The 11,404-nt window shown below is 37.6% G+C and overlaps 2 protein-coding genes across 2 annotated transcripts in view; one reads left to right on the forward strand and one right to left on the reverse strand.

Annotated features, from left to right (window-relative positions):
* Nucleotides 1–3,636: 3,636 nt before the first annotated feature.
* Nucleotides 3,637–9,817, reverse strand: pelo (pelota mRNA surveillance and ribosome rescue factor). Its single transcript, XM_016439929.1, has 13 exons — nucleotides 9,597–9,817; nucleotides 8,734–8,826; nucleotides 8,470–8,620; nucleotides 8,101–8,191; nucleotides 7,140–7,303; nucleotides 6,507–6,567; nucleotides 6,260–6,421; nucleotides 4,985–5,031; nucleotides 4,808–4,881; nucleotides 4,314–4,385; nucleotides 4,137–4,211; nucleotides 4,008–4,039; nucleotides 3,637–3,924 (listed from the first exon to the last, which is right to left on the reverse strand). Exons 1-13 carry the CDS (start codon nucleotides 9,635–9,637, stop codon nucleotides 3,830–3,832), a joined length of 1,158 nt encoding a protein of 385 aa, XP_016295415.1. The 5' UTR covers nucleotides 9,638–9,817; the 3' UTR covers nucleotides 3,637–3,829.
* A 357-nt stretch (nucleotides 9,818–10,174) lies between these two features.
* Nucleotides 10,175–11,404, forward strand: part of ppp1cab (protein phosphatase 1, catalytic subunit, alpha isozyme b) — a 20,653-nt gene continuing 19,423 nt past the window's right edge. The window contains exon 1 of the mRNA XM_016439930.1: nucleotides 10,175–10,487. Within this exon, the coding sequence (XP_016295416.1) occupies nucleotides 10,433–10,487 (55 nt within the window). The 5' untranslated portion in view covers nucleotides 10,175–10,432. The remainder of the gene's footprint in view (nucleotides 10,488–11,404) is intronic.

Here is an 11,404-nt window from a genome sequence, read left to right on the forward strand (position 1 = left end):
AAATGAGGACAATAGAAGCAATCAAAACCAACAAAAGAGCAGTAATATGCAAGTGCTATATTAGTATATTATTATAGTATTATATTTCAATTTCACAAAGAAATGTGCAGCATTTTGTCCAAGCAATAATAAAAGGACACATTTAATTTATAATTTGTCTTAAATCTAATTTTGTTAAAAAAAATTATAATAATCGTGAATCGAATCGAATCACGAAATCAAAATCAAAACCGTGAATCGAATCGAATCGTGAGTTGAGTGAATCGTTACATCCCTAAATTTGAGGTTTAGTGTTAATTCATGGATGTTATAAGAAATTACTCAACGTTGGAGTCGCTTTAAGCCCAGTTTAAGTATACTTCAGTTTTGACACAAATGCTAAAATACAGCCAAATGCACAGCCTTTTAAAGTATACTCCAACTGATCCAATTAAACTCAAACTGTCGACACATGCCCACTTGAAAGTAGCTTCTTTGTCCACTGTCTGTGCTATTAGCCTGCTACTGTAGTGAAACTGCAACTACGTGTATAGATTATTATACAAATAAATACATTTGTGAGAAATGTCTTTAAACATTTTCATGGCAATGCGTTTATTGTGATGAGAGCTTACTGCCATGACAGCTGATGTGTAGTTACGTGTTCAAGTCCTCCTGGGAAGTTGATATTTACGAGCTGGGAAGTAGTAATTACCATGTCTGGTGCAATCAAGTCACTTTGGCCGGCGCAATATAGCAATGAACCTTATCTACAAAAAAATTAAGCAAGATTTTTTAACTCTACTTCTACAAAATGCTGAATGAAGAATGTACATCAGGTGTATTTTTGCTTTTTTTTAAGGTTTTGTTCAATTATGAACATGCTGTAAACTGAATATTATACATTCTATCATAATTGCACAGTACAATCACATTTTGTACATGCACCTTTGCCATTTTTATTGTAAATGAAATAACTTCATTTCAACAAATCTATAGTCAATATAGATTCTGCAGCTATTGTATTAGACATGTTTTTTTTTCACCAACATGCCCCCAACTTGAAACCGCAGGGCTTTGTGGTGCCATTTATGTGCATTAAATTCATAAAAGCAATCTTTCCTACATGACTTGAACACACTATAAAACATGAGTCATCGTCAACAAAGAAGCTACTTTAAATCTAAGCTACATATTAACTGGAAGCTGCTCCTGCATGGCTAGGTAACTTGCATTTGTATTGCTATTGGAGACTAAAATGTGTGTGACATTGTAAATAGATTTTATAGTATTGTGTTTATGCTTTGCACCTGTGACTACTTATGTTTGCCACCACTTTCGTGTGTAACAAACTGTGATGTTGATGATTGGTCAAATATGCATAGCAATTTCTAAATACACTCCAATCACCACTGAGAACAAATTACAAAATTGGAACGAATGGGTGTTCCGAGTAGTGCATACAGAAAAACAGTTGAACATTCACTAGGGGCCAGTCGCGTAGCTACGGGTGGGCCTGGGCCTACCCACCAGTCAGTTGCTTCACAAGGTAGCCTAATCATTGTGAATTCTGTTGCAATAATCACAATACTTGACCTATAAAAAATAAATTGTGTTGTTTCTTAATTCTTGTTTGCCATAATGATGGAGCTAAGTTTGCAAACAGCTCCTTGCCGCTTAGCTACAGCAGGATGCCGTTATACATGCCTTTGTCCATATTAGGGTTTTCCTGGCACGTCACGTTACTTCTATGAGTCCGTTTTGTGCTTTCTGCGCGAGAGCGCCCTCCGGCTTCAAGCAAGATTGAAACGTCCCCCGCGTATTCTACACTCAAGGAGCTGAACAGCTCTGCTAGTGCTAACGTTAATTCACCTATTTCTCCATCACCAGCAGCGTTCCATTCTCCAGCATCTACCTCCCCTACACGCCAGCTTATAGGTACATTAATCTACATTTTACTACTATGTAGTTGTTGCCTAGTCACTGTTGTTTATTTTGTTTATGTGGCCCCTGAGCCAGACTATGACCAAGCATGGTTACATACTGTCCACTGCTGTACTACTAGCTACTGTCCTGCTGATTTGATGCTGTCCGTCTGTCAGATGCGCGCGCGTGTGGTGTGGCCGCCGTGCTCATGCTGTTCTTATCGTTATGTTCTTAACACTGCCTATAATGACATACAGGCTTATGCTCTGATTAAACGGTGATGTGTATTCAAGCAGGTGTAACTGTTAGTTGTGTTGGCCTATTTTGATTACAGATGCATTTTAGGCTAGGCCCACCCAATTTTCTCTGGGGGGTTTTCCTGGCACGTCACGTTACTTCTATGAGTCCGTTTTGTACTTTCTGCAGAGAGAGCGCCCTCCGGCTTCGAGTATGAATGAAACGTCCCCTGCGTATTCCACGCTCAAGCAGCTGAACAGCTCTGCTAGTGCTAACGTTAATTCACCTATTTCTCCATCACCAGCAGCGTTCCATTCTCCAGCATCTACCTCCCCTACACGCCAGTGTATAGGTACATTAATCTACATTTTACTACTATGTAGTTGTTGCCTAGTCACTGTTGTTTATTTTGTTTATGTGGCCCCTGAGCCAGACTATGACCAAGCATGGTTACATACTGTCCACTGCTGTACTACTAGCTACTGTCCTGCTGATTTGATGCTGTCCGTCTGTCAGATGCGCGCGCGTGTGGTGTGGCCGCCGTGCTCATGCTGTTCTTATCGTTATGTTCTTAACACTGCCTATAATGACATACAGGCTTATGCTCTGATTAAACGGTGATGTGTATTCAAGCAGGTGTAACTGTTAGTTGTGTAGCTATTAGTTCAGCTCTGTTTCTCACACAATAAGGTGAAGGCCTATTTTGATTACAGATGCGATTTTAGGCTAGGCCCACCCAATTTTCTCTGGGCCCACCCACATTGTAATTTCTGGCTACGCTAGTGCTAGGGGCGTTTGAATCTACATTTTACTACTATGTAGTTGTTGCCTAGTCACTGTTGTTTATTTTGTTTATGTGGCCGCTGAGCCAGACTATGACCAAGCATGGTTACATACTGTCCACTGCTGTACTACTAGCTACTCTCCTGCTGATTTGATGCTGTCCGTCTGTCAGATGCGCGCGCGTGTGGTGTGGCCGCCGTGCTCATGCTGTTCTTATCGTTATGTTCTTAACACTGCCTATAATGACATACAGGCTTATGCTCTGATTAAACGGTGATGTGTATTCAAGCAGGTGTAACTGTTAGTTGTGTAGCTATTAGTTCAGCTCTGTTTCTCACACAATAAGGTGAAGGCCTATTTTGATTACAGATGCGATTTTAGGCTAGGCCCACCCAATTTTCTCTGGGCCCACCCACATTGTAATTTCTGGCTACGCTAGTGCTAGGGGCGTTTTCAAACCTGGCTCGTTGGGAGTGTTTGTTATCCAAACCTGCACATTTTTTTCCTTAGTTTGGTTTGTTTTCGTTTGCAAATGATCTTCTCTGAACAGGGTGCATTGCAAGGATGCGTTGCAGTATCCAAGTACCTGTGTCCAAACTATCCAAATCATCCACAGCTCTGTAATGCCTTAAAAATTAATTTGCAATTATTTACAAATAAATGATGTTTCAATGACTGCAGAGTACCCACTTTGCAATGTGGATTAATATGCATCTTTGATAAGACAGCACACAAGGATTAATAAAGTAATGACGTTCAATACTTTTTAACATTCTTCAGAGCTCTGCTTTTCTGCTCTGCTTTCTGCTTTATTAAGGCCATAATAGAGTCTCATTCCAGTTAGTCCTAACTGTGAAGCATTTCCGCTCTTTCATACCAAATCCTTTTGCATGAGAGCATAATGTTAGTCTTCATCAGAGCTGCTGTCCTCCTCAGCTTCAGACACATCAGCGATGGGGAACCTCAGGATGGCCGCCACTCCACTCAACTGATTCAACTCTACAGAGACAAATCACACCATGTCAGTCACATGGCGATCCAAAATAATTCTCTGAAACAAAAACTATAGAAAAGAAACTTACGTTCTCCAGATACGTGTAGGCTTGAGAATATTCTAAAAAAATATTATTAAACAGAAGAAGAAAAGAGCTAACATATCTTGCATAACACAGATAGCATAAGAATATGACCATACACAATAATTTGAATACCTGACATTTCCTCCATTTTCCTTCACATTGTCTACAAGCCGAACATACCGGCTGCGAGTGGCTATGTCTTGATGTCTGTCATGGAGAAGAAAAAATAAAATACATATTTTTATATGAAGTACACAATTAAAACAGAATAGACCATTACATATGGATTGGATTACTTTTTAAATGTACCTAAATAGTTGGTCACTGATCAGCAGGATGTCAACTGCTAAAGCTTCACTCGCTCTTTCCACATGAGCCAATCTGTACAGAGCAAAAGCTTTTTTAATAGATGCAAATACTGTTATAAATGATCATGTCTCAAGAATGACATTCTACTAACTATAGTAAAAAACTCTGCTACTACATATCAACTGACTCTCATTGGAGTATTAATAGACATATGTTAGGGTTAGCAGAATAATTTGACAAATATTTGCAAAGTTACTTACAGTAAGTAGAATGTCTGATGGAGGCCCATCAAAATAAAGTGTTAGCAGATATTAAACACTCTTCTAATACTCTGACTGGTAGTTGACGTGTAGTTGCAAAGTTGCTTACAGTAGTAGAATGTCTAAAGTGGACTATCAAAATAAAGTGTTATGAATGTTTTTGTTTTTTTCTCATTGAGATGGTGTGTGATACTGACAGGAATGACTTATTTAAATAGTAGTGATTTTGATCACCCATAGAAAGCTCGATCAGGCTCCTGTTGAAGCATCTTGTAAAAGTCTTCCAAAGCCTTAACCTCTCCAGCTGCCTAAAACAGAAAAAAAAAAAAACATCACCCAGTATTAAACATCACACTGTGATGGCAATGCTACAATCTATATGTGCAAATGTACAAATCCAAATTTAGTCACCTTGGTGTCAGACAATCGGGCGGTGACTGCTGGATCACACAGCACTTCTGTAGAATTAAAATCTCACATTTATATTGTCACATTAAAACAACAATGAAGAAAAAAACTTAAATGCAGATACACAAATGTAAATATGAAATTTTGATAATTTCCCCCTCAGTATGTACTTTTTTGCTCTTTTAATTGCATATTAAGCATATTCAATTATTTAATATTTTCATGCATGTCTAAGGTTAGTAATTTGCATAAAATGTGTCCAAATTATATCCATATAAAGGGTTGCCACACAATGATATATGTAAGATTTAATATCTTTGCATAAAATCAACATTTTAACATGTATAAAGGCACCACAAGAATGTGACTTTTTGCCAATGAGCAGTTTCAGTTGTTCTATAGTTTCATACATTTACAGTCAATTTTATTATTAAAGTTTGAGAAAACGTTGTATGTAGATATCATACACAAATTTGTGCTTGCACTTGGTTAGTGAATGAGACAAGATTTCACCAATTTTTAGTGTTTCAATGCAGAATCCAGTTTTGTGGCATGAATGATGTAGTGTTATTTGCTCACTTGGTGTCTGTCAAAATGTCTGAGCATTTGAAAAAAAAATTTTGCAGTCGAAATGCAACATATTCCAAAATTTTGCACCACTGCATTGGAGCGTCATTTAAATAAGAACATATGAACATTTTGCAAATAATTTTGCTTATTTATTTCCATCATATCTGTTAGTTATCATATTAAAACAGCACTTAGCATTATATATTTGCATATATAGCTGGTACAGTACCCACATTCAAGCCAAATATACCAGTTATACCAAAGGTTGAACGCAAGCTGGTGCTATGAGGAAAATATTCAGTGCCCAAGAGCCTACGTAACAAAAGACAGCTTAATTTTTGAAACTTACAATTTATGTAGTTTTTATTTACTTTAACTAAAAATGAAACAAAGATTAAACTGATCAGATCAAATTGTGTATTGTTCACTAGACCTCAACCGTCTTGCAAAAGAGATGACTCTTCTTTTCATCCGATAATGGTCCTGACTTTGAAAAGCAGATTATTTGTAACATTTTGTTATTTTATAGTTTAATGAGTCACAAACATTTCATTAGGTGACTTTACATTATGTAACGCTATTCTATTCCTTGAAGAACTGTAAATGTTATTCATGTTTTCCCTTATCCCAGCAAAATCTGGCAAGCCTACTAGTCAATTATGAAAGTTTTGCACATCTTTACTTTTGAAAGGTGAACAGAGTATTGACCTTTGAGTGAATACTTGTGTCCAGATGAGGAGTGCACCACCATGAATTTGGATCTGTTCTCCAGGAGAATTTTGCAGTCTTGCCTCACAGCCTCTTTAAACAGGTATGAGATGAACTGATCTTTCACAAATCCAGGACTGGCCACCAGAATACACTTCACCACTAAAAAACACAAATGCAACAAAAATATCAGTATTTATTTGTCCATTGTCCATCCTTATTATCTGAATTAAAAAAAAAAAATTACCATCAAAATTGAAGTGTCTAAGAATGCCCTGCATGACAGCCTCATAAAATCTCTCCAATGCCTGAAAGAGAACACTATCACTGTATGCATATTTTGAAATATACATGCAGCAACTGAGAAGCATCTATTGCAGGGGTGGCGAACGTCGGTCCTGGAGAGCCGCAGCCCTGCAGAGTTTTGCTTCAAACCTAATCAAACACACCCGAACGAGCTAATCAAGGTCTGAACGGTTACTAGGAAGCTACAGGCAGGTGTTTTAATTAGGGTTGGAGCTGAACTCTGCAGGGCTGCGACTCTCCAGGACCGGAGTTCGCCACCCCTGTGCTGCATGATGCACACATAGACACAGCTGTATGGTTAAAAATAGCAGTAGTAATTCAACATTATTTTCCCCACAGAACACAAAAATCTTGGGTGCAGGGCTGCGGCTCTCCAGGACCGGAGTTTGCCACCGCTGATCTATTGCATAACATGTAGAAACAATAGTTGCATCTATTGTATTTCTAATGGATTACATTCATGGATTACAGTTTTAAACAAAAGATACATCTATTGCTAACAATCATTAGCTCAATATAATGATAAACACCTAAATGCATTTTCAGATTTATTGTCACAAGTTTATTGGCTCACCTTGTCATGTTGAGCACAACTGCCTTTCCTCTTGCGGGGGATGGTGACCTCAACCTTTGCCCTTAGTAAGGTCATGGCTGGAGTCACGAGAACCAGATTGGCCAGACCTTCCTGCATCACAACAGCAGCCACATCTGCTTTCTGTGCGGGGTCACATGCCTGCTCTATTGATGAGGGAAGAATCGGGGTTCAAATCAACTAGCGATGAGCTGGATCAGATTCATTAACCTTTTAGTATGCTCATGGCTGCTCTCTGCCATGCAGTGAAAAGTGAATGGTGACTGCAGCTGTCAAGCCATTAAGATACTTGGTGAAGTATAACTACAAAATTCAGCTCTGTTTCTCACACAATAAGGTGAAGGCACACGTCATGTTTCTTTACATAGCATCCTTATGAAGCTGAAGTGTCTGTAAATGCTAACATAGTAACAATAGTAATAAAAAAGTACCTACTTGCCTTCTAGGTCTGGAAAGCATTAAAACCATCCTTTTTACCATGGTAGCTTTAAAAAGTCACTTTCACATTTTTATCTATTTTACTTTTAGTTTGGGTGGGAAATTATTGTAAAGATCCCAGATACGAGATGTGTCTTAAGTGATTGTAAACAGACGGGACAAATTACAACAAAATAAAAATAAAATTAGAGCTTGATAGAGGTGATCAACATCCATTTTCACTGCATGAAAGAAGAAAGCAGTATGATTTATTTGCAAAATATATATTTTTGTATTTTAAAGAAAAAAAATTTATTCCTGTTTTCAAACATGGATGCCAACATACAATTATAAAAAATATTATAAATATTATAAAATAATAAAGAAAACATTTAATCCTTTTTTTTCCATAATTTTGTCATTAATCATTTTTTTAACATTTTGTTACATAGTATGTGAAATAGTTATTAGTCAGAAAAGCTAATTTTAGTCAGAAAATATGCTAAAAAAAACACCAACACATTACCAATTCTGTCCAACACCACGCTGTCCCAGACTTTTTTGGCAAGAGTGAAGTTCCTGTTGAGCTCCAGTTCAATGGTATGATAGGCACCCATCTACATATGACAAGAGAAAAAAGCATTCACATTTAGGCTAAATTAACAAACGGAATATTCCCCGAGGGTCAATATAAATTACTATACTTAATATTCAAATTTATAAAGTATAAATTCTATTTTAGGTGTGAAGTTGGCACAAATGTCAACACACTGTTTATATCATACATTTGACATAAATTGACATGTCATAAGTGCAACAAAGCTTTGAAATATGAAAAAAAATCGAAGTTAAAAATTCTAAAAAGCAATCTATACATTTCTAAATGCACTCTGACCTTCACATACTGGTTCTCCTGGATGTTTGTTCCTTTGACTCTGAGCCGACAGGCCTGGGAATCAAAGTCTATCGTCTCCACACATAAAGTCAGTGTGGTGCGCACACGTGAACTGCCCACACTGCCTGTGGAGGACTCTGTCTGCACTTTCCTGTTTGTGACATCAGATAGTTTTCACTGAGTAGAAACATCTCAGATAATAAGTGTGATAAAACAAAACTGGTAAAAGATGGTGGTCAGTATGGCGTAAAAAAAGAGACAGACCTGATGGTTGAGGCTCTGAGGCTGTCGCCCACCTGCAGCAGGTTGTAGGTGTGCCACATATCCTCTGCTTCCTCAGGTATTAGTGTCACCTGACTGAAAAAAAAAATCAGAAACAGAAGACAGAAACTTTCACTTTTGTGTTGCCTACTTTGCTCTTTAACTGTGAAGGCAAGGCAAGTCAGTTCACTCTTGAGACTGCACTAGGGCAACTACAGCTATTTTCTAAGTACTGCTTCAATCTGACTGAATGGGGTAATACTGAAATTATGAAACCTATTTTATTTTTTCAATAACAAAAGAATTAAAATCTGACATGAATGATATCATAAACATTTTACTTACACTATTTATTTAATGTTACATCCATTGTATATATTATCTATTACATTTATTTTTAGATTAAATCTGAAGTCAATCCAACAACAACATGGTTGTTATACGAGTCAGCTGAAGAAAAAGTCAGAGTAAGTCCATATGAAATCAAAACTGACCATATTACATTTTATTACTTGAAATAATGCAAATATGATCTGAAATAAAATAACTTAGCACACAACTAGCCACAATCTGTCAATAGAAGGCGCTACAGGAAAGGCAAACGCATTTTTGGGCTGTGGCAATATTGTGTTTGTGAAACAATCATGCCAAGTTTGCCAACAAAGCACTGGGTTAACAATGACAGCATCTGAGGTATAGCAGGCGCTTTTCAAGTCAGTTCGACAAACAAAGAAGAATTACACGTAATTTTATTCATACCAAAGTACGCAGTTGTTGCCGTATGATACCACCACTGCATCATGGTACTACCACAGCACTCAGAATTCGCACATGATGTCCAAAAGCGTTGTACAGAAAGCACTTACCCGGCATTATCCTTCTCGATGTCTTTATGAACCAACTTCATGGTCAAAGAGGTTAGCTATTCAAAACCAAACTGCATATTTGATTGTGAGTGTTCTATTCCATTTAATCGTCGATTTTGGTGACGTTTCCGCATCAGCAGTGGCACATTCTGCCAGTTTAGAATGAATCGGACGATTCGAACTGTCGCTTTCTGTTCGCGTCAGATAGCTGATGGATTGCGTCATTACGTCATTTCTATCTTTGGTTACTTCCGTATGTTGGAAGAACGAATACATTATATTTCATTTATATTTCGAATGTATTCTGTAACAGTACATTTTATGAATAATTAGCAATCGGTGTTAATACAGTATATAAACCATCCAACCTGAGAAACGTTTTACATCGCTATAATAACGAGGGTTAACAGTGTTATACGGTGAATCTGAGATTATACACTGATGAATGTGGTTTTAATTTGCTTGTTAACAATTAAATATAGAAAAGATTGACACACAGAATATCCTATTGGCTTTTCGGATCTGCATTTGAAGCGGTCGTCATAAACCGAGAATAACCAATCAGATACGCACTTTAGTGTCTACCCCGCCCCTTCGGCGTTTCCTACAACCGTCAGCGGTCGTGGTACTAGTTTACCTCAGACAACGAACTACTGAAGGGACCATTCGCGGCAATAACATCATAATATGAACTCGGGAATACTATCAGTAGTGTGACTTTTTTTAAAATAGAGGTTTGTTTTTAAGTTATTGTCGTGTAATTGTATTATTGGTCGGTTTCCTGTGTCGTCTTGTTCCTGTCTCTGTTAGCCGGCTAATCTCCAGCGAGCGACAAAATGGCTGATTCTGACAAGTTAAACATCGATTCGATCATCCAGCGCCTTTTGGAGGGTAATAAACGTTATTCTTTCTTATTACAAACTGTTCCGTTTTATTGTGTTAAATAGCGATTATGCGTCTGAAAACGTATGATTTTATTTGTTCATTTCGTCATCTGCAATCGAATGTATATGTAGCGATGTAGTATTGGGTGTAAGCACGTAACCCTATCAATCCTATTCGCATGTTTATTACATGAAATCCGAACAAAACTTCAGCGCATGCGCAGTGCGTCAGTCGTCTCGTTCGGAAACGGAGAACGCAACTAGTCAGCTATCACAGGTGTTGTGCCAAATTTTGACCCCCTGATTATTACCCCTTCTTTAAGGCTCATGCTCGATTGACAAGTAGAGAAGGGAGAAATGCCTCTGATATTAACACATCAACAACAGTCATGATGATAGGAAATATAATCAAAGTGTCATTGCCGGAGTTCCACCGTGGTGCTTCAATGTCCAACATTGCCCCTGCAAGCCTGTTAGTTAAAATCAAGGGAAATAAAAAAATCTTTCATTTGAGTATATTGTTAATAAGTACATCAAACAAAAATATACCAAAAAGGCTATCATAAGAAAGAGAGCATTAGTCTGTTGTTGCAATTTTTCTGGCTCTTCAGTGGTTGGAGGAGGTAAACATTGAGAGAGGAGTTATTTGTGCCGGCTCGCTGCTGCCCAAGGCATAGTATTTGAAATCTCTTAGGTGTTATCAGTCAAGTGGAGGGTAACAAAGGGGTAGGCAAAGAGGCTAAGATACAAGGGAAAGTAGGTTCTGTATTATATAGTAAGATGACACCGTATTACTAAGAAGAGAACAAAATTATAACCAGATTATGCATAGATAATTCAGGATTAAATGCAAATCTATGTTAAAGGGGTCATATGATGTTGCTAAAAAGAACATTATTTTGTGTATTTGGTGTAATGAAATGT

The sequence above is a fragment of the Sinocyclocheilus anshuiensis genome, unplaced genomic scaffold (assembly GCF_001515605.1).
Source record: "Sinocyclocheilus anshuiensis isolate Anshui unplaced genomic scaffold, SAMN03320099.WGS_v1.1 scaffold151, whole genome shotgun sequence".
Classification (NCBI taxonomy): Eukaryota; Metazoa; Chordata; class Actinopteri; order Cypriniformes; family Cyprinidae; genus Sinocyclocheilus; species Sinocyclocheilus anshuiensis.